Below are 23,952 nucleotides of genomic sequence, written 5' to 3' on the forward strand. Positions count from 1 at the left end.
GATGAAATCTCAAGGCATATTATAAAATCTGCACAAAAATTCAGAATTCTGTTTATTACTTGGGAGGTAGTGTTGTGAGTACAGAGCAAGATAAATTCCACAGGTAACCTGAAAACTCCAAGAACCAAGCAGGGAAAGTGTTACAGTTCCAGTCCAATGAATGGGCTTAAGACCTCAGAGAAAAAAAAGCGATGAAAGACAGAAATCTGATGGTTTCACTAACTTTGCCAAAGAAAATATTTTTCACTCTACGCTAGTGCTTAAAATCTCTTGTATGTGGAGCATCTCTTTCTCCACCACTTCGTAAGTGTGGTCACCTAAACTTCCTAAGTACCTGCCTCTGGTCAGGACAAGGGCTGGGTTTTATGGGAGTGCATTAAACCCAAACCTTTCCCATGGAGTGGGTGCAGAATGGCCATTTCTGTGTCAGTACCGGAACATGGGACCACTTAGTTGGTTGGCGGTTCCTCTGCAGTGTCTAGCAGCACTGACAATGGCCTACGAGCATTACTATAGCACGGACAGCTGAGTTTCCCTGTAAGGTATGTACACATGGTTGTGCATAATTTGATCATTCAACAAAAATTTACTTAGCATATTCAGCCCTCTGTATTCACGGCTTCTGCTTCCGTGAAAACGGAGGGCCAACTGTAAGTACCTAATACTTTGCTTGGCACTAGGGATACCACAGTAAACGAAACAGACACAATCCATGTCTTCATGAAGTTCACAGTCAAGTCATACATGAGGAAGGCTGTTCCTAAACGAAATCAGGATTTATTCAGCAGTGATAACATAATCTCAGAGTAAGCAGTCAGCTTTCTGGTGCTGCTAGGTGAAGAGAGATCAGTGATGGGCTGAGTGGCTGCACAATTCTCAGGATAGAGGGTCTTTGGAAAGAGTAGTAGGACTACTGCAATCAGGTGTTCAATAGAAACTGAAGTGGAGAATGGAATTACTTGGAGATGTGGGTGTGAAGGACATGGTAAAGGACATGGTAGTGCTCAATTTTTTTTTTTTTTTTTTTTTTTGCGGTACGCGGGCCTCTCACTTTTGTGGCCTCTCCCGTTGCTGAGCACAGGCTCTGGACGCGCAGGCTCAGAGGCCATGGCTCACAGGCCCAGCCGCTCCGTGGCATGTGGGATCCTCCCGGACCGGGGCACGAAGCCGTGTCCCCTGCATCGGCAGGCAGACTCTCAACCACTGCGCCACCAGGGAAGCCCGGTAGTGCTCAATTCTTGACCGTGACCAGGTATCAGGAGCCTTGGGTACTAGCAGCAGGATCAAAGATGGCCATTTGGCCAGAAGTTCCTTTCACTCTTGGAGGACTGGTTTAGCTTTCTGGAGAAGTACACACAGAGGAGCAGAGAGCCAGCTATGGGACTTTTAGGGGCAATTTAACACCAAGCACAAATAGATGGCAGGGATCAATTTGGGGAAAACATATAGTACAGAAGTTAGAAGCACACAGTTTCTATAGTCAGATTAGCTGGGTTGGAACTCCAGTACCATTATTTCCTACTTGTAAATACTTATCCTTTCTTAGCTTTAATTACTCCAACTGCAAAATGTAGACAAGATAATCTCTACAACTTCATTGGTCTGTCATAAGAATTACATAGGATAAGCCATGAAAGTGCTTTTTAGCATAGCACCTGCAGCATCACAAACTCTCCTAATATACATTAACTCAGGTTATTTCAAGTTCCACAAAGCCTCTTTGGCTGCAGAAACCACTGGAATAACTAAATAATCTACTGTCAGGAGGTCTCTGAAAGAAATCTTGAATTCCAAGAAACAAGAAATAAAAACCCAGTAATAATATGAAACTGCCACTCAGAGCTCATTTTGGTTGGAAGTATCTGGAATCCCTGCAGAAAAAGGATGCTTCCCAGGGGCTCAATATGGGAGGAAACACCCATTTTCTTAAGTTTTGTGCAAGTAAATTTTCACACGGGCAGCTCAGGATGGTCTGGCAAGAGACAGTCATTGTTGAAGCAGGCTCAGGAGTATATTAAGATGTTACAGCAGCCTCTCTGGTCCAGTAGGTCATGAATCACTGCAAGACCAGAGGTCACTGCCAAGGCAAAAAAGAAGTTCTCTCTTCTTTATCACCCTCCCAATCCTTACTCAGCAGATCCAACTTGTTGACAGCTCAGATATCCTACAAGTTATTCTTTCTAAAGAGGGTAATGGTTATTAAAAAGGCACTGCTCCTGTTTTTTTCCCCCCCATAAACAGGAGGAGGGAAGTAGAGGGTAGCAAATGAATCCAATTGGCCATTTCTTGGTAGAAATGCCCCTAGGGCCCGCACCTCTGGCCCTTCTAGGGGACAGATCTGCCTGACTGGAATCACTACCAGGCACCGGGGAAATGCTGCTTCTTTACTTAGGAGAGGAGTCATTCTCAGCCTTCCATAAACCAAGCACTGAAGCCCTAAACCTGCTCTTTCAGTAGTTTTCTTCATTTTAATTAACGGCAGATTATTTTTTTCCTATCGCTTAGGCCCAAAACTTTGGACTATCCATGCAACTCTTCTCTTTCTCTCACATCCTACATCCAACAGGTCAGCAAATTACGTTCAAAACATATCTGGGATCCTGTCTCTTCTCATCACCTCCATTGCTATTCCCACCCTTATCTAAACCACCACTTTATCTCATATGGTTCCTGCTTCCTGTCTCTATACTCACCAACTTGAGGACACTGCCAAGGTATCACCCAGAATAATCATGTTAAAATTTAGGTCAGATAACGTAGAAGGCAGAGTAATTCCCCTCTAAAGATGCCTAATTCCTGGAACCTGTGAATATGTAATGTTACACGGCTAGGGAGAATCAGAGTTGCCGACAGAATTAAGGCTACTAATCAGACGACCTCGCGATTAGGGAAACCATCCAGGATTATTCCAGTAGGTCCAGTGTAATCACAAGAATCCCTGTAAGTGAAAGGGGAGGCAGGAGAATCCGTGTCAGAGTGATGCAGCGTGAGAAAGACTTGACTGGTCACTGCTGGCTTTGAAGATGGAGGAAAAGGGCCAAGAACCAAGGAATGTGGGCAGCCTCTAGAAGCTGGAAAAGGCAAGGAAAGATAGTCTCCCCCAGAGGCTTCAGAAAGAACACAGCCCTGCCAACACCTTGATTTTAGCTCGTTGAGATATATTTCAGACTTCTGTCCTCCAGATCTCAAGACAGTAAATGTGTTTTAAGCCATTGTGTTTGTGGTAATTTGATACAGCAGCCACGGGAAACTACAGATAGTTTGGGCTTCCCTGGTGGCGCAGTGATTAAGAACCTGCCTGCCAACGCAGGGGACACGGGTTCAAGCCCTGGTCCGGGAAGATCCCACATGCTGCGGAGCAACTAAGCCCGTGCGCCACAACTACTGAGCCTGCAAGCCACAACTACTGAAGCTCACATGCCTACAGTCCATGCTCTGCAACAAGAAAAGCCACTGCAATCACAATGAGAAGCCCACGCACAGAGACGAAGAGTAGCCCCCGCTCGCTGCAACTAGAGAAAGCCCGCACGCAGCAATGAAGACCCAATGCAGCCAAAAATAAATAAATTAAATAAATAAATTGAAAAAATAAAGTAAAATAAACAGTTTAAGTTTAATTATTAGTTTCACAAATTTATATATAATATATTTATATTATATATAAATTTGGTAGAAACCCTTGGCAATGGCATTCTTGTCAAGTGTGGCACTATTATACTATAGGTATAACAGTAGCTAAAAAGTCAAATGCTAATAATTCAGGATTACATTTCTTAAAATTATGGGGAAAGAAAGATACTCTTAATAATATTGCTTAACTTTATTAAAAATCAGAGCTAGGGTGATATGTTCTGTACAGTTATATTCACTTCTATTTCCCCTTCCTTCCCCTTAAATTGTACAATACGGTTCAGGTACATCAGAAATCACTCCTGAAGAGTGTTTATTGTAAGACATTCATTTCTAAGATAGTGGATCTGGTTTGAACTTCATAGTCAAGGAAACTGATTTTTCCCAGGCCACTTTTGTATTCAACTCTAAATCCTCTAATTAGCGAAGGCAGGTAGGGGTGCTATTTTAGCAGGCTCTTCAGGTCTTACCCTGTACTAAAATTAAACTTTAATTTGAACTGCCTGAAAAATGTCAAGCGTTGAGTATACAAGCTTACTAGATATACTCTAGGACCCAGGTACAGTAGCGTGGCATCAGACTTTAAGGAAGTAAGAATCACTCTATTTGGGTCCTTCTTACCTTTCCAAACACATTTAGCAAAAGAAACATGTATGAATTTCCTTTCATTTTTTAGTTTATTTTATCTTTCCTTTTCATCAAACTTGATCTCTTGCAAAAACTCCAAAACAGTACCCTTTTATGTGTCAATATATAAATAAAGAAATCAAATTAGAAACCCATAGTCCCTACTTCCCTACTAGCTATTACTGGTAATGATTAGAAGTGCCAAAGTTTTCATGAGAAAACTGTTCCCACAAGATTTCATGCCCAATCCTGTGGATTCAGAGGCCTCAACTTTAGCTTGGACAAACGTCATAACTAATGGGTCCATCCAATCAAATGCTAAGTCTCTCTAGGCTCACACTTCAATATCCTAAGAATATAAATTATCACAATCTAAATGAAACACAAGTTAACACATATATATAACAAAGACTAACTATAAAAAAGTTTGCTGTTTTTTTTGGAGTGGTACACAGATGTGCTATGACATATAATAATTCCTACCTCCATTCATGAATGGGGAAAAGGAAAGTGTGTTTCAACTAAGATTCTTATATACCAGAATGGTTTTGAGCTCTTTTATTTTTGTTTACCATTTTTTAATTATAAAATTGGAGAGGAGAAAAATATTTCTGTCCTCTGCAGAGTTACAAAATATCTCAATCTAATAAAAAGCAACCAGCTTAAATATTTAAACTATCAAAGCAAAGAAGAAATTAAGTGGATGGGAAGGGAAATTCAAATAACCATCTAATAAATCTATTATACACATACTCTTCATGAAGGATGGTACCATATTAGTTATTAAGAGAGTCATAATCATTGAGACACCAACAGTGAGAAGCTAGTTAATTTACAGGGGAAAAAAATGAATTGGGTTCCTCTGAAGCCCCAGAGGATATTTGGTTTTCACTTTGCGAGGACTGCAGCTGCTCCTAAAGTAACTGGGGGGAAAGGCTGTGAGCCTGCAGAGCAGTTCTCAATGGATGGAGCTGTTATAAAGAGACAACTACAGCAGCAGGCACTCTGGGGGGTTCCCAATAAATATTAATTCAGAATGTCAATTCCTCGCATGATCGCCGTGCTTGGAAAATGCTAAACAACAGTGTAAAAACGCATTTATTCTAGATGAAAAAAAAGTGTGTCAGACAAATATGTGTCTTTGGCAGTCATGAAAAGGCACAAAATACTATGAAAGTTTAAAAATTTGATCCCCTTCCCCCCCATAGCCAATGCTATACAGCACTATAAAAGAAATAAGCATTAATATCAGTACAGCAATCATAATACACCGTATTTTGAATCAATAATACCCACTATAATTAGAATTCAATAAAAGGAAAGTCTGATTTAGACTCCAGGATTTTAATGCCATAAGCTCGAAAGTCAGAGAAATTCAGGGAACAAAGAAGGGAATTGGATTGGGTGGGCAATTTATCTAGGCGGGGCTTAAGAGCCAGTGAAAGTCTACTAGAAAAAAAAATTGTTTTTCCAAGAAGGGAACAGAGGGGAGTAGGCCTAATCAAGTGGTTCAGCAGGGAAGCTAAGGAGACTTTAGCAGCCATGGGCCTCTTCCTCTATTCTGCTTCAAACTGAGCAGTAGAACAAAAGACCCAAATGCGTGAGTGCCAGAAGCAAATGAGTAAATCACCTGGGAAATACTATGTCCCAATCTGGCCACTATATTCTAAGTAGAAACTGAAAATATGGAGCTGGCTCAGAGAAGGATGGCCAGTGGAACAGGAGTCCAGAAATCACATCTCATACAAAATGACGGGAGGCCTAAAGAAGCTGTAGGGAGAAACTGCCTTCAAATATGTGAAATCTGTCATAGAAAAGAAAGACTAAACTTGTTCTGTGCAGCTTCGAGGGCAACGGCAGACCCCGAGGACGAGGCTGTGGAAAGGCAGGTTTGTGTTTTCTATCAGGAATGCCTTCGGAGATGTGAAGTTCCTGTTCCGGGAAACATTCGAGCAGCCCACAGATGAGTGCTTGTCAGAAATGAAGAGGCAACGATGGACTAGATGGTATTCAAAGTCCTAATCCTAAAATTCAATGATTAAGACCCAAGTGTCAAAATTTCTTGATCCTCTAATAAGGTCTTCTTGGATATATCCCCCCAAAACCATTACAATAAAGGGCTTTAAAAGGAAGGTGGTTTTATAATTTACATTAAGGTACAAAATTTTAAATTTAAAAAGAACTGGTAAGTCATATGTATAAATGAGACAGTCTAGAAATGGAGCAGGAGATCATTTTGTGTTAATGGATAGATTTCAATGCTGATGACTTTTGTATGGTGCTTCTGACCAACAAGTACCACGGTCAAAATGACTTCTGTCCACAGACTACCTCTATGCTGACATTAAAACCTCTCACATCACACGGCAAAAGGGACTTTGCAAACAAACAAAACCCTCAAAAACACTTTGGCCAAACAATGCTCCCAACCTTTTTTTTCTTTGGGCTCAATTCAGGTTGACTGTATTTTTTGTTATACATCCACAAAAACTTAAGTATTTGTAATCTTTGTTGAATGTTGAACAGATTGGATTGTGTTCAGAACCTATTACCCTCTGTCATTCTTAAGAAAAAAAAATATGAAAGTGAGTTTTGAATTAAAAACAAATTTGACTTTAAAAATTATTTTCCTTGGTACAAAATAACACAAGAATTTGAAAATCTAATTCCCTTTCACTGACAAGCAAAGTAATTTTCCAAATGAGCTTCAATGGCAGGATGTGGTCTGATGTTTCTGCAAGAACCAGCCAAATGTCACCCAGTATTATTAACACTAGGATGGGACAAAGAATACAGGCCCACTATTTCTTCCTCATATTTGGATACATTATTTGTTTCAATTTGATAGTTTTTACCATTCACCAAAAAAATTTCTGAGAGAAAAAGAAAACAGAGTAGGGCTGCTACCTGATTCTTGTAAAGAGTTGTTTATAAACTAAACTAAACACATCCAACATTAATAGAATTGTCACAGGCCAAAAGGCCAACTGAGAATCATGGTTCCAAAAGTACAGCTAATTGTAGAATCCTAAACTGTGTTTTATATGGATAAAAACTAACGTGTCACCTAACTAAAATGCTCATTGTGTTTTCACTGAAATTCCTGAAGCCCTACACTTTTTTCTCATCCATAAAGCCAGCTCCTCAAAGACCACCATCAATTTACTTAGGTCACATGAAGTCACCAAAGTGTGATCCTACAGTAGACAGTAAGCATGAATAGGGCAGAAGGATCAAAATGAATCATCCCATTTAAAAACTCAAAAAATCTAACTTATTCAACAAATACAATATTAAGTTCCTACTATATTCCAGGCCCATGAATTACTTGTTTTTGTAGCCTTACCATCCAGTGTTGTATCAAGCACACATCAGACTCAAAATAATTTTTTTCAATATTGAATGAATATACTAATTAACTATAGAATTTAGAATACTGTTATTTTTTTAAGAAGGATATCAAAGAACATTCTGCTCAAATGTCATCTAAATAAACCACAGAAGTTGCCAAAGTTATTAACGGTACCTGGCACTTTCTGATCTTCTCTATTTACATGACAATAACAACCAGGAGGATATTAAAGAATCTTACCATTACATCAATTCATGGGCGTGTTAGAACTCTTACTTTTTCCAAGGGGAGGAAAAAGAGGAAATTAAGTAGATCCTTAAGAAAAACATTTTCATGCCAATTACATACATCAACCAGCCACACTGCATCTGACTATATTAAAGTATCAATAATTCTGCCTAATTCAGAGGCTCTGTGGCTTTATGAGTTCTACTAATCACAATCCTGCTCCATCTTCAAGCTGACTGCTTTCATTTTGCCACTACATATTGCAGTGATGGCATCTCTGCTCCGTGAGCACCACCACTTGTCGGTAGGGGACTCTGGAAGATCATTTCCTGGTAATACCCCAGGCCATCTGCCACAGAAGACCACAGATTATGCTGTGATGCTCCTTCAGGAAGTTTTGATGCCAAAACACTGGCAAAAGACTTGAGGCCGATGTAACAGAAGAGTAAATGTATGGGATAACAGACTAATGCACCCCTCTAAAAGGGGTGGGGAGCACAAAGGGGGCAGTCAGTGGGGTACTGTACTCCACCCTGTTCCACTGAGCATTAGGGCTCTCTGGAAGTGCCTGACAGACAAATCAAATTCCTGATGGACAGGCTAGCAAAGGCAAACTGTTTCATCTTAAGTGTTCACACTTATGGACTGCCAGTGGCTTCATGACGGAGGGGAAGAGTGGATAACCAGCCCTGGTCTAGGCAAAGGCAATGAGAGACTGAACTAGGGGAGCATAAGTGTACATATAAAGGAGAGCGATTATAGCAGGATAATCGAGGGGGCTGACGAGTTTAACTTGATAAAGAAAAACTTGGAAAGGTAAATACGATGGATATCATCTTTTATCATACCAGATCCATTTCTACTCTTTTCCACCAGGCTCTCTGCCTTGGGAGGCTGACCTGTGTGGTCTACAATAGGCTCACGTGCTCTCCAGATTCCAGAAGCCTTCAGCCTGGGCAGGCCATGGGGGGAAGAGAGAGATCAGAGCATTGATTCCCAAAGCTATATCCCTTTGAGGTTGCCTCAGACTGGCTAAACCCCTCAATCCAAAGTCATGGGGCCTTTCACGAAAGCTCTCTCTACCATTTTGTCTTCCCCAGGTTCCAGCAACCACTCCTTTTCCACATTCTTTGAGTGAGGGATAGTAACAGTCCCACTGCTACCAGACACTACACTCTCCCTTGCCGTTTCCCTAAACCTGATCTCACCTTTGCAAATGATGCTTTCATTAAACCCCTCAGACTATCCTAATTTGAGTGTATAATTTGTTTCCTGCTGGGACTCTGACTGATACACCAAGTATGATTTTCAGATTTTGATCTTGGGTGGCTGTGAAGAGAGGTGATATTATTAGCTGAGGTAAGGAGTACCAGAAGATAAGGACGTTCCACTGTGGAAAGACAACCCCACGTTTTGAATTTGCTACACGGCGATTGTGGATCATCCACAGAGAGAGGTTGGCAGCAGCTGCAAAAGCAGACCTGGCATAAAGATGGAGAAGATAATGAACTTTTGGGAACCTGTAAGTCCTGATCATTGCTATAAGCACAAGTTGAACACAGAGAACTTATTTTAGGAGATGGAATCAGAAAACTCTCTTTAAAATTATAGAATACTAGAGTTTAAAGGATGTTAACTGTCATCTATTAATTTCTTTAAGTTTCTCCCTTTACGCGTGTGGACTAAAGTCCACATTTAGCTATCAAAGGGCGCACAGTTAATGGCAGTGCTGGCACTAGCATCTACTGCTTCTGGGTTCCTACATCTGTGCTCTTTCCATAAATTGCAGCATTTATCTCTACTTGACTGGTTTCCACTAGTCAACAAATATTGAGTACTAGCCTGCATCCAACCTGGTGCTAATTGATGTGAGGAGTAAAATAAAAGTATAACAGTTTCCCAGCAGTTTACAGTCTTCATCGACTAACAACTCATGCAAAAGTTTGGAAATGAGAGCGCAAGATAGCAATGACTGTGTAAGTTAAAGGAGAATCGGACATTTTGTACGGCAAGGACACTGCCATCCAGTATTAGCATTTTGCAATTTTAGAGGCTTCACGTGAATTGTTGGTGTGAGCGAGGAAGCAGTAACAGTTAGGCTTGATTACTGTCACAGTAGTCAAGGACTATCTAACTTACCATGTTTAAGCATATGTTTTAATTGCAGAATATAGTATACAAGTATAAGAATCTATAAACCTATGTGCTCCTACCTATAGAGACCATCCTTTTAAATGACAGTTTAAATGAAAACATGTTTTGGCAAATGAGAGGAAAAAAAATGCTCTTATTATTCATGTATGTATGTTATGAATTTATGTATGTATTATTATTTAGCTATAAACGTGAAGTAAGTAGGGGAGATGACAGAGTGAAAGCCTACACACTTAAACATCACTCCTTAGAAATCACATATATTTTCTCCTGCCTGTTTATTTATAATTTGGTGTAAACAATTGTAAACAATGTGAGAACCTTCTCATAGGAATTGTAATTAGAATGCTATCATTTTTCTATTTTCACATATTCAACATTTTTCAACATTTCTCAATTGCATTTATCAATGTCTGAGAAATTACCTGCTTGGGCTCTTAGAAGGGGCAATTTCTTTTAGTCTAAAGAGCTATTATCAATTTGGGAATTACTGCTGGGAAAAAAAGGTGATGTCTATTAAAATTCATCACTATTGGGCTTCCCTGGTGGCGCAGTGGTTGAGAGTCCGCCTGCCGATGCAGGGGACACGGGTTCGTGCCCCGGTCCGGGAAGATCCCACATGCCGCGGAGCAGCTGGGCCTGTGAGCCACGGCTGCTGAGCCTGCACGTCCGGAGCCTGTGCTCCGCAACGGGAGAGGCCACAGCAGTGAGAGGCCCGCGTACTGGGGGGGAAAAAAAAATCCATCACTATTCATCTTAAGGTTGAAATTATTTTGCCAACTATGATTTACAAGTGCTTCACAAATTTTCTACTTTTCTACCTATTACTATGCCTAAATAATATCAGACTTTGGCAAATGAAAGATATAAAAAGGGTAATAATTTCCAAAGTGTGAGCCAAAAAAACCCCACAAAAAACAATGCCCCATGAATTAATAATTAAGAAGGAAAAACCTCAATAGAGAAGAAGAAATCACCCTCAAAGACCTCTACCCAGGAATCTGTTCTACACGTAATATACCACTGAAGAGGTGGATCAAGTAAGCACATTTCCCAGTGCGTGAACCGGTGTCACAAGCTCAGATGTCTTCAGGGACAGGCACTTAATTTGAATGTGTGAAGCAGCCAAGTCTTAGACAACAGAGAGTCGTGAGGACAGTAACTACCTGCAAAGGACAGGTTCCACCTAAGCCTCCAAGTGTGTATGTGTGTGCATGTGTGTGTTTACAAACTGTGAAGTAAACAAAGAATGTCTGGGGGCTGAATTCTGCCTGTGGACCACCAGTTCGTGATGTCCATTTAAGGCAGACAAAGTTGAACGCTTCTTCCTACATTTCACTTTGAGGAAATGTTTCATTCTTTGGGCCAGCTAGCTCGGGACATTTCATTACAGCTGTGGTCTGAATGTTGCGACCCTCCAAAATCCGTATGTTGAAATTCTAACCCACAAGAAGATGATATTAGGAGGTGGGGCCTTAGGAAGAACATGAGGATGGAGCCTTCAGGAATGGCATTAGCATTCCTATAAAGGACACTCTGCAGAGCTCCCCAGCCCTTCTACCTCCTGAGGGCACAGTGAAAAGGTGCTGGCTAGGAACCAGCAAGAGGGCTCTCACCCAACCATGCTGGCACTGATCTTGGACCTCCTGGCCTCCAGAGCTGTGAGAAACAAATTTCTGTTGTTTATAAGCCCTCCAGTCTGGTATTCTGTTATAGCCACCCAAACAGATTGAGACAATCATCAAACCTTCCCTTTATTTTCCATTTTAAAAGAAATATCAAAGAGTCAAAAAATTTCCTAGCTGAAAGTGAACGTATTAATTGTCAGTTTCATTTCCCAGGAATTAAGAAAAGGAACTTTATCGACTGCATCTCATGTCTTCCAAAGTTCTCCTGCTCCTTCTACAAGAACACAGGAGGAGAGATTCATGAGATTTCAGCTGTGGAGAGCAGCTCATTGATAAAAATGAGGTATAATCAACAATACTAAGAAGTATTGACACCCTAAACAGTGAGAACTGAACTGTAAAGCAAAGGATTAGTTTTGTTCTGCAGGTAAAAACACAAAATGCCATTAACTAAATGTTGGTCTTGTAGTCTCTCAAGGAACCACATTTTTGACTTTGAGCTCACCTAAGCATATTAATGGGAGACAGGATGTCTGCACAACTCAGCTCAATTATCTGTGTTTCCACAGTAGGGCGTTTGTCACTATGGGAAGGAAAGGTTGGCTCAGATGACACTCATATCTTACACCAGTACTAGTGTAACATGGCTCAAGTTTACTCCTACAGTCCATGATTCAACTACTCAATTACTCTCATGTGCAGCTGATGAACAAAGAGTTCTATGTCAAAATTCCTGATTAATATGAAAAGAGTTTTGGCTTAGGTACTTAAACACACTACGGATTTAGAAGGTCTTTTCTTAACTTGTGCATTTTTGTATAGAATACACCACACTTTTTTCTTTCAGTACATTTGGAATTACAACAGTCAGAATTTAGGGTAGAATTATGTGAGCAAAATCCTTGGATGGTTTTTCAAAGCTAGACTGCAATTATATTAAGAATATGTATGCACGTAGACACAGACTGGAAAGCAATTTTTTAAATGCACAAATTTATATTGGAAAGGTTGAATTACAGGTGCCTTTTTCATTTTGTAAAGCTGTATTATTGTTAATACAGTGGGAATTCAATGAAAATTACTTAAAGCTCAGGTACTTACCGTGGTTGGAAAATAACGACTAGTTTTGAATTTTTTCAGAGCCATAGAAGAGGTGTAGGTGCCCAAGAAAAGGATGAAAGACATGAGAGTGATATCAGGAACAAAACCACAGTTGTTGCCCATGAGCTTTCCTCCATATTTCAAACACTCCTTCGTCGTCAGAAATGCCCAGTCAAAGGTAGCATTATGGTGCTGAAGAAGAAAAACAGGAAAATTTTTCTAGGGAACACTGTGCCACAACAAAAGCAGCTTTTGATACTTGATGGGCTATATACGGAATTATGCTAAGAGTCTCTGTAAAACAGCCTGAGGGTAAACCATTGGAAAGTGACACCTGAGGAGGTGTTAATGGAATAACAGGTAAGGGGGGCCAGGAGGCTATCAATTATTGAAAATACAATGAGAATGATGCAATCCGTTACCTGGTTTGTGCTACAACCCTACGATCAACCATCTGTTCAACAGAAACAAACCACAAAGTCTTTCTTTCCTGTGAACCTTCCTGAGAGTAAACCAAGACACAATAATACCTTAAGTCTCCAAACGTGAGACTCTCTGAAACACCTTTGTTGTTCAAAAAGTGATGACTTCTGATGGGGCTTCCCTGGAGGTCCAGTGGTTGAGACTCCACGCTCCCAGTGCAGAGGGCACGGGTTCAATCCCTGGTTGGGGAACTAGGATCCCACAGGCTGCACTAAGCAGCCAAAAAAAAAAGTACTGATTTCTGTAGTGCACAGATTCTTGTGCTTCAAGCTGATGGCCATAGAGTTAATGCTCTCAAGGTTATATTTGGTTAACTAATTTACCCAGAGCTTTCACAAATGAGCTATTTCTTTTCTAAATAACTATAGAGATTGGTGACTTCAGGAACTAAACTATAAAAATGTTGGAGATCTCTGCTTTTTTCAATTGCATAACCTAATAAAATACAGCTTTTCTTGTTGACTCCAGGTCAGTGTCAAGAGAATCCATTATTGGAGAGTGCTGTGATGGGCTGTGGAGTTGGGTATGGGATCTCTAGCCCTGTGTTACATAGCCTCAAGCTCACAGGTCAATTTTCAAATTTTCTTCTGGCTCGTGAACTGCTGTCATGTTGTCAGTGCTGTATTTCTTGACAGAAGCTCACTCCTGTTTCTGTTTCCAATAAGCAAGAGAATCCTTTTGCTAGTGTAGTGGATAAGGCCTGGGCACCCATCCTCCAGCTGCTGAGTTTTAGCTGCTATCAGCTCACAGCTGTCTCCTTCTCTAGAATACTGCCTTTTGCTGCTTAAGAGCAGCCTCACCTGGAAGGTTATGCCCTCTTGCAGCCAGTTACTCACCAATGCTAATGGGGTGCTACTGTCTGAATATTTGGGCTCCCCTAAAATTCATATGCTGAAACTTTATCCCCTATGTGATGGTATTCGGAGGCAGGGCCTTTGAGAGGTGATTAGGTCAAGAGGGTGGAGTCTTCATGAATGGGATTAGTGCCCTTGCAAAAGAGACCCCAGAGTGCTCCTTGTTCCTTCTGTCACATGAGGACACAATGAGAAGACTGTCTAGAACCAGGAAGCAGACTTTCACCAGACACTGAATCTGCTGGTGCCGTGATGTTGGATTTTCTCTTAGGTGCAGGGCTAATGGGTATGTCATGTGCTAACAGAAGAGTAATTTGAGAATACCTTTCAAAGAAATATAGAAAGAAAAACTTTTCCTGTCCGTTGGAGGCAAGAGTTGTCCCTCTCACCAAATGCATCAATATCCTTTACTATTCATGAATTCTCTTAATATAAGTCATCTAGTCATAAAAGAATGTCACACACGTAAAAGAAGAATCTCTGACCAGAAAGAGTTCATATTTTTATAGAGCTCAAAAGGTAAAGTTCTTACATAAGTCAGGGAAAAAAACCCCCAAAACTCTAGATCTTTCCCTGAAATATTAGTTTCAACTTGTAAACAGCTGAATTGCACAATTACTCTTTTGTTAAAGTCTGTTTCTGAGAGGTGATTAATCACATCTCATTTTGTTTTTCAGATTTCTGCATATGAATATTTTTTGCATAATACCTTTAGAGTTTAGAGGTCATAACAGGTAACAGATTTCTTTGGTTTAAAACCAGCAAAAATTTACCATAATTTCACTTTAATTTCAGCACTTTAATATCAGCAGAATCCTTCTTTATAGCTGCAGCTCCCAGAAGAGGTAAGCTGCATTAAAACAACCCCAACAGGCAGTTTTATTGATTTTCTTACAGAGATTTAGGTTGAGGTGAAAACTATACAGATGTGCAGGACAGACATGGTTTCTTGTTTACATCAACTTAAAATGCCAGTAACACAATTTTGTATGCCTCAAATGATTCTTTGTGTCATTGTACAGAAATTTTAGCCTCCAACACCATCTTTCACTAAGGGCTTCAGTATAAAAACTTTAGGCAGCATGTATTTATATCAGTATCTGTATCTTAACACACAGTTTCCCACTCCCATAAAACAAACTAGCTAAAAATAATTCTGCTTAAATATCACTGAAAAGACATCTATATTATTTGTGTTATTTCAGTATTACTATTCTGCATAAGCTGGTATCAATGAATCTTAATTCTGTAAAACTTCAGGCAAAATCCATATCGTAAACTAAACATTAAGACCAAGCATGACTCATTATTAATGATGTATATAAGTAAAGATGAAAAGTAGAGTGTTAGATAATTAGCTTATGATTTAATCATCACATATATCAATTTATATAATTTTTACTATCACATATCTCATTTTGTTATCTATGAAACAGATACTTCTGCGTAGAAATAACATCTTTTGCTTCAGAGGTCAATTTTGCCTTACCTAAGTAAAGGAAACATTAAAAACAACAAAAACTACGCTGATACAAGTTGCCACTTGCTAGAAGCTAATGGTTTTTAAATTTTTATCATCAGTGAAACATCTTTTTCATTTAAAATTTACCCAGGACCCCAATAATTAAAATGGACAAAACTGAGCTATTCTGCCTTTACACGGTTAGGAGGCCTTGAGTCTCTCTGTCTCTCAACATCCCTGGCTACCGCAAAGCAGCTCCTGACTCACCTCTCTGGAATCCTAGCTCAGTCTGAGAGGAGTTTGAGATTAACAGATACACCCTACTATATTTAAAATACATAAACAACAAGGACCTACTGTATAGCACAGGGAACTATATTCAGTATCTTGTAATAGCCTATAATGGAAAAGAATCTGAAAAAGAATAGATTTGTATACATATGTATAACTGAATCACTTTGCTGAACACCTGAAACTAACACAACACTGTAAATTAACTGTACTTCAATTTTAAAAATTGTCATCATCTTCACGGACAGCACTCTTTGCTCCAGGCTGTGCTCTCTTCACACCGAGTTCTCTAATGACAGGTTAGGGGCATGTGACGTGAAGTAAGGATGAGAATGGAGAAAGGTCCAGATAGGTCAACGTAAGGATGAGAATGGAGAAAGGTCCAGATAGGTCAACTTATTCCACTGATTGGGGCGATTATTCAACTAATCATTTTGAGCTCCATTCTGGGCTGGGTGCTGATACAGAGAAGTTCTAAGTGTAGCTTCTGCATTCAATAAACTTAAATCTACTCCATGTTCGTGGACACAAGAAGTTTTCTATGTAGGCAGCCTTAGGTAAGCAGCTTTAAAGCAAAGTAGGTGAACCCTGGAGGGAGGCCGGTGCTGAGCAGAATTATCTATCTACCTATCTGTTTATCTATCTACCCATCTCTTATTAAAAAGTTATCTAAAATTACCATGAGTAGTTTAATCTAGGACTCAGTAAACAACATTTCACTGGCCAAATACAACCCACTACCTGTTTCTGTAAATAAAGTTTTATTGAAACACAGCCATGCTCATTCATTTACACACTGTTCATGGCTGCTTTTTGCTACAGCTGCAGCACTGAATAATTTCAGCAGAGACTGACACACAAATCCTAAAATATTTACTATCTGGTTCTTCATAGAAAAAGTGTGCCTACTGTGGTTTACTCTCTTGTCTAGGACTCCTATGTTACTTTACATTATTGTACTAAATAAAAATCTCATGATTTCATCAGAATAGTTCATTACACATTTTTGTTTGGCAGCCTTTTATACTTATTATTTCATGAATAGTGATTGTGATGCTGGTTGATTCACTGTAAATAATTCTGGTTTTGATCATTTGTAATTCAGTCATAGAATAAGCAAAAAGATGTAAATGATTCTTCTTTAGTTCATGGAAATACTGAACATGTATCAAAGCAGCCGACTGGGAAAATACCCTCATGGGTTTCAATCTCAACTCTATCACCACTCAGTTGGAACACAGAAAAAAGTAACTTCACTTTCCTGTGCAACTACAAATAGGACTTTTTACTTAAATAGCTGCAAAAGAGTACCATGAAGATCACTGTGCTCCTAACTTTGGAAAATGCTCTAAAGTGAATAGTATCCTTCACATGAAAACCACTCTGTTTACAGTTCAGTAAGTCATGGTGGAAAATGTACAACCAAATAACACTGGTTCCTGAAAGAAGGCAATACTGTGTTGGACACATCCAGTGTAGATGTCAAGTGACACGAAGAAGAAAGAAATCCCTCAATCCGCTGAAATATGTAAAACATTGTGTGTATGTACATTTATCTGGGAAGAGCGACCAAAGATTTCATTAGAACCTCAAAGGAGGCAGTGATGCAAAGAAGCTTCAGAAGTACTGCCTTCGTGTTGTTATAACTGAGATAATTCTGTCCTCCTAATACAACATTCTCTGTGTATTTCAACCACACTCCAATTTTCATTCACTCTAAGAGCAACTTCCTGCTTTCAGGATTAACAGTGATTTCTTAATCTCTCAGCAAATGTTCTCCAATTCAGAGAAAGATTAATCATTTTGTACCTACTTCTTAGTAAACTATTCTACATCCGTACTTACATCCTCAGAGGCATGTTAAACTTAACCATGTTCAAAAACTAACTCCTAATCTTCCTCAAACCTGCTCCCCCTAGGGTCTTGCCCATTTCTGTTAATGGCAACTTTATCCTCCTCGATTCTAAGAACAGAAAACTTGAAGTCATTGTTAATTCTTTTCTTTCTCGCAAGTCACATTATGGTGAAGACTTTATATTAAAATACATCACATCTCACCCATAACTATGGCTAACACTCTTGTTCAAGCGACCATTGTCTCCTCTGAGCTTAATGCAGGAGACTTTTATCTCGCCGCTCTGTCCTTTACTCCTTATAGGTGATTCTCATTTCTCTATGGCTTTGATATTTACCTCAAAAGTCTATGCACAGGATTTAAGTGATTAAATCAGAACTTTAATAACAAAACAGTTGGGAATATAATCTCAGAAGTCCTCTTTGCCTGTCAGAACTGTCATAGCACACCATCTCTAATTCTCATGATGTTTCTAACCTCCTGTTGCAAGCACAGCGTAGCTCCCTTCAATGAGACCATCAGTGCTATAAGGTGCAAATGCTCAGAGAGATGTCCAATGGGTCTGGTGACCTGCATCTAGGAGAGATGTCAAGTTTGGGGACATCGGCTAAGGAGTCAGCTGCAAAGAGCTGATCACTGGAGTAATAAAATTTAATAAAACTACAAAGGGAAAGTGTGCTAGAAGAAACGAGTGTAAAACATCTAGGGTACCTGCAACAGAAGTAAAAACACCACAAAAGACTTTGAGAGTGATGGGTAAAAGGAAAAGTACAATCACAGTGTTGAAAATCAAAGGACGAGAAAATAGTAATATGTGGGGGAGGGTTGATAAGGGTCTGAAGTTGCAGAAATGATAATGAGGGATGAAGACTGAACAAAATCCATTGATTTATTTTCATTGTTTTTTTTGTGACTAGAATATTTTTGGTAATTTCTTGAGGGGAGTTCAAATAAGGGAAATGAGTTGAGAAATATGTGAGGATGAAAAACTGAAATGGCAATTCCAGACAATTTTTAAGAAATACAGTAACAAAAGGAAAGGCTAGAGCATGTGAGCATTACAGGATCAAGGCAAGTTCTTTAGGGCTGGTGAAGACTTTTGAGATGCTTGTGGTGGATGAGAAAGAACCCAGTTATGCGTATGGAAGGAAAAAGGGGGTGCTGGGAAAAACAAGAATGGAGGAAGGAAGGAGAAAGATTAAGATGCAGAGAGAGAAAGGGAGATTGACAAGGATTTGGCCTCTTTTGACAGGATGGGTAAAAGCCAGAAATGACAAAAGTGTAACGCCTGCAGACCAAAGGGACTGTGTGTCACCAAAAAATAAGAAAGAAGAGCAAAGACAGGGGAAGAATTCAGTTTAGGATACAGCAGGCGCCAAAAGAAATGTTTGTTAATTGAATGAATGAAATCACTCATCAAGACACAAATATTTGACATATTTAAGGAAGATATCTATCAGTGTATCTACTCTTTCTATCTGGAGAACAAAACTAAAGTAAAAAAAATGTTCAATTTAGATCATCAGGTAAAATCCAGTATTCCCAGTTACATATGAGTTTCAAATAAACAGTGAATAATATTTTTAGTATAAGTATGTTCTATGTAATATATAGGACATACTTACACTAAAAAAATTGTTCATTATTTATCTGAAATTCAAATGTAACTGGGACCCTATTTTTTTTTCTAACTCTGGTGATGCTATTTCAGTTAGCTATAGGCTATTTTGAGTAACAAAAGAGAAAGTAGAAAAATGTGGCCAAAAGTAAACAGAAAATGCACTGGGCCCCAATTACATGGCTAACTAAGATAAGCCTTAAGGGAACAATAAAGAAGAATAAAAACAACAACTTTTAAAAGTTTTATTGGAGAAATAAAATATGCCCACTTAAATATTAACTAATAATTCAAGGCATCAAAAGCAAGTGTCTAAATGAATGGTACAGAGATGATTAGATCAGAAGAAGGACTGATTAATTTCACTGAGCACAGGGAAAACAAAAGTTAAACTGCACCTTGAAAAAAGAACTGGTCTTTGTAGAACTCTCATACTCAAAAGGCAGTAGGAAGAAGTGTGGCAGGACAACAAAACTAGAAAGGAATGACAGAGAGAGTAACAAAAGCCAATGAAGAGGGGAATAAAAGTGACAAACTTTGGGTGTATATTTCTTTCTGCATTGGCAGAAACAAAGAGGTAAAGCATTAGATGGCGAGACACCATGAGCAAAGATGCGGATTCGGGGACATATGATGCTTCATTCACTCATCCAGTAAGTCCTTTAGGCACCACTTATTGAATGCTCACCATGAAGAGGAACTCACAGTGAGTGGACCAGAGTAGAGTGTCTGTGTAAATGGGTAGTGAGAAAAAAGGTGCAAAGGAAATGGGACCAAGTTGCTGATGGTCTTAACTGAGGTCAATCTCATGAAAAGAAATTTCCACCTATTTTTATGGATCTCATTTTCTAGAGGATGACCCTATTTGTATTGAGTGAATATGTTTATAAATCTTAAAAGTAAAATGTATACTGAAGGATTAATTTTAAAATTTAAAACACCATAGTAGTCTCCGCAAAGACAAAAGTGGGGGATATATGAGAGGCAGTGGGAAAAATTTTGACAGTCATTGAAGCTAGGTGATGTGTACATATGAGGATTTATTGTACTATTCTATTTTAGTGCATGTTTAAAATTTTCCGTAATATTTTTTAAAGTAGGAACATGTACTCTTTAAGGAGATTTAAGGACAGAATCGTTTTTGCACTTCACTTTCTTAATGAGAGAAAATCACAAGGATGCTATGCACAAGAAGATTAATATGACATTCCATTTCCCATGAAAATGAATGTTAGCTCCTAGAATCACCCTGAAGGTACATCAAATCACAGCACTTTTACTTCCATGTCTGACTGCCAAGCGGTGTTTATGAGACTGTAACAGGCCTTAGGCCCATGATTAACAGCATCTCCATGTAGACTATCATGATATGCTTCATTGGGTAATACAATAAGCAAAAAAATTCAAAAATAAAAATTAAAGAGTCTACATTGCTCTCTTTGAGTATCAACTGGTAAAATATAAGCCTTTAAACACACATACACGTATATTTATATACAAACATATATATAAATGAGGGTAATGCTACAAATAAAAGTCTCAAGGTTAAGTGGTTAATGTACTCATTTAGGACTTTTTCCCTGCAGTGGGTAAGCCAGACTTGCAGTGATCTGCAATCTTACTTTATGGTCTACAGGATGTATGTGAGCTGTGACTGTAGTTATATATACTGTTGTGAAATACCAAAACTAATTGGTTGCTTACTTATGATTAAGATATAGAAAGTTACAGGAGACTGTTAGTTGTCCCAACCTAACAATAAAAGCAAGCAGGATAAGCTATAAAATCATAGTTTAAAAAAATTCCACCAGTGAGATGAGGATGCAAAGAAACCTAAATAAACTAAATTCCAAAGTTACAAGACCTTCATAGGAGAGAAGAGATCCATGGCCGCCTCATCCCTGGCGGAGTAGCAGGTGGAAGATAAATGCACTGTAGATGGAGGGATGGAGAAATAAGCCAAATCTTTAATGAATTTTTAATGGTTGCCTATAGTCTGGGGTGACACGTTGGAATTCTGTGGAGTCTCAGGTGTCGAGAAAGCCTGCATCCGTCCACCCAGCAAACTTTCTAATGGTCTTTGTCAAATGCACAGATAGTTCAGAAAAGCCTGGAGATTCAACAGAAGAGCTGAGAGAAACCCCTCTTAGACACAGAGTCTCTATCAAATGCAAGAAAGCCACTTTCCTAAGATGGGAAGCAGGGCAGGAGAGCAGAGAGAAACCCCTCCGTGGCATTCAGCTACTTCTGAAAGGGCTAAGGCATCTGCCCTCTGAAGGTGGCGGGGGCGGGGGGCAGAGCAGTTTGGCAAAGAAAGATCTCCCAAGGCTCAAAAAGCTGGGGCATAAAACAGGAAATAGAGCATTTCATAGAACTTTCTGGGATGATGGAAATGTTCTATATCTTGTTTTGTGTGGTGGTTACATGAGGTAAAAACTTGTCAAAACTCATTGCAATGAGCACATAAGAACTGTGTCTTTTACGGTATGACTCAATTTAATAAAAAACGAAAACAAAAAGGAATCTAACATGAAAGACAAATACTAACCGATCCATTCTATCACATCTTCAGAAGAGAAGCTTCTGACATTAGATTTTGAAATCTGTTCTCTCCCTCTAAGAGCTGGTAAGTGGAAGCCAGCAAATCTCAACACTAATTGCTTAGATACAGTGTGGATAAGCTGTGGCTGGTCTCAAAGATTTATAGAGACCTTTTAAAGAGCTGTGTTTTGCAGGCTGAAGTGAGAAATCAATGGGAAAACTGATGAAGGTGAGAAGATTTAAAGACACAATGATTCCAACAATAAATGCAAATAATGGAAAATCTGGCTTTTATCTTGAAGGGTGGTTATTCTTGAGTTCTAACTTCTGTCTAAATGCTCTCATGCCCCGTTTTTCCTGCTGTTTCCCCCAGAAAACAAACCCATACCACAAGGAAGAAGAAAGCTTGTCTTCATGCTAATGAAGCTGAAAAGAAAAGACCTTCCTTCCTCTGACAGGATGTTCTTAGGGCCTTGTGAGAGGGCGTCTCATGGGTGCCCAGGGGCTGCATATCACTCTTACAGCACCTTCTTTCATGATCTAATTATGGCCAAATGAAAAGAAGGAAATAAAGTCCTGCTGACTGTAGGTCTTAGGAAAGGCTCAGGGGAACTGAGCTAGTGTGGCCAAACACACAGAGGGCCCAGTAGGTGGTCAGAAGCAGTGGCTTTCAACTTCTTCTCTCCACCAACCTGAGTTTTGGTGACAAACGGCCCAGTAGAATGATAAGAACACCTAAATAGAATAAAAACAGTACCTAACATTGATTGAGAGACAAGTATGTGCCAGCCACTCTGCGAAGTTTTGCCTATTTATTAATCTGGCTCTTCTAGCATCTTTGAGGGAATACTCTTATCATCACCATTTTACAGATGGGAAGCTGAGAAGGTTCCACAGCCTGTTTTTAAAGTAGTGGGGCACTGCGTTTGCAACCAGTCTGACATGAGAACTAAGTACCTGTAAATCCTTCTACAGGACATGCTATTCTGCTTCCCCAAAGAATGGAAATATGTAGATTTTGGAGTTAGAAGGCCCTGAGTCCAAATTCTGGTTTTACTATATACTGGTCATATGGCCTTCGGAAAGTCAGCTAACCTTTATAAGCCTCCGTTTCATCTATAAAATACAGGTAACGTCGTAACTCACAAAGGTATTGTGAGGATTATAAACAATTAATGTAAAGAGCCTGGCCCCTAGTAGGTGCTCAATAGTAGGTGCTATAAGTGATGACAATAAATCGTATTACCTCTCTAACACTCATTTTTGGATCACATATATGTGTGTGTGTGTGTGTTTATGAAAAGTATACATAAAGGAATAGATACAGAGAGAAAAGGAGAAATAAAGAACAGAATAAAAGTGGTCCTTTAAAATTACATACACACACACATTACATATTTTTCCCTAATTTCTTCTCTCGAGGTGCTGGACATAGCAACTTAACGTTTTAATTAAGGGGTGCAACTGATACACACATGAGGGGACTGCTGCCCTGGAGTATAGAGCATTCATAGGAACTAAAAAAGTAAACAATAGTAAACATTCCAATTTGCAAACACTGAAGCATCATGGTGCATTAGCAATAGCACAGGTCGTGGAACCATCCAAACTTCAGTTCAATCTTTGATCTACTAACTTATCGCTATGTGACCTAGAGCAAGAAAGGTTATTTATCTTCTGGAGCTTCAGTTGCTCTCACTTATAAAATGGAGATAATTATGCCCAGTAGGTTGTGTTAATGATTACAATACATATTAAGGTTTATAATGATGATAATATGTATAAAACACCTGGTCTCTTGTAGATGCTTTATAAATGGTAGCTAAATTATCATCATTATTGTGCCTTTATGTCCTCTGTCATGGTCGTACCAGAAGTCAACCACAACTTCCATTTGTTTTCCATGAATCTTATAGTGACATCTTATTACAATTACATATCAATTACTAGACTCTCCAGGACTTGCCCAAAGACAGGGCTTAAAAAATTCATTAATTTTAAAGCTTTCCTTGATCAGTTACAAAAACAAGTTAGGAAACAATCTCTTTTTAAGTCATTGGAAGTATTTTATTAATTTTTATTGCAAATGAACTTACTGTTTTAATTAGTTACATATATATTTTAAATT

General features: G+C 39.1%; 1 protein-coding gene and 1 long non-coding RNA gene across 9 annotated transcripts in view; one reads left to right on the top strand and one right to left on the bottom strand.

Moving 5' to 3' along the window:
- LOC125964348 (uncharacterized) overlaps nt 1–23,952 on the top strand; it is a 725,473-nt gene that overhangs the window by 293,541 nt on the left and 407,980 nt on the right. The gene's annotated exons all lie outside the window — the stretch shown is intronic.
- SLC4A4 (solute carrier family 4 member 4) overlaps nt 1–23,952 on the bottom strand; it is a 351,509-nt gene that overhangs the window by 42,284 nt on the left and 285,273 nt on the right. For all 8 annotated transcript variants that reach the window (XR_007477305.1, XM_033412501.2, XM_049709597.1 and 5 more), the window contains one exon: nt 12,721–12,912. Coding sequence is in view for 7 of the 8 variants with exons in the window: in XM_033412501.2 (XP_033268392.1) it covers nt 12,721–12,912 (192 nt within the window). In the remaining variant the exon portion in view is untranslated. The remainder of the gene's footprint in view (nt 1–12,720; nt 12,913–23,952) is intronic.

Source organism: Orcinus orca, chromosome 4 (assembly GCF_937001465.1).
Source record: "Orcinus orca chromosome 4, mOrcOrc1.1, whole genome shotgun sequence".
In the NCBI taxonomy this organism is placed as follows: domain Eukaryota; kingdom Metazoa; phylum Chordata; class Mammalia; order Artiodactyla; family Delphinidae; genus Orcinus; species Orcinus orca.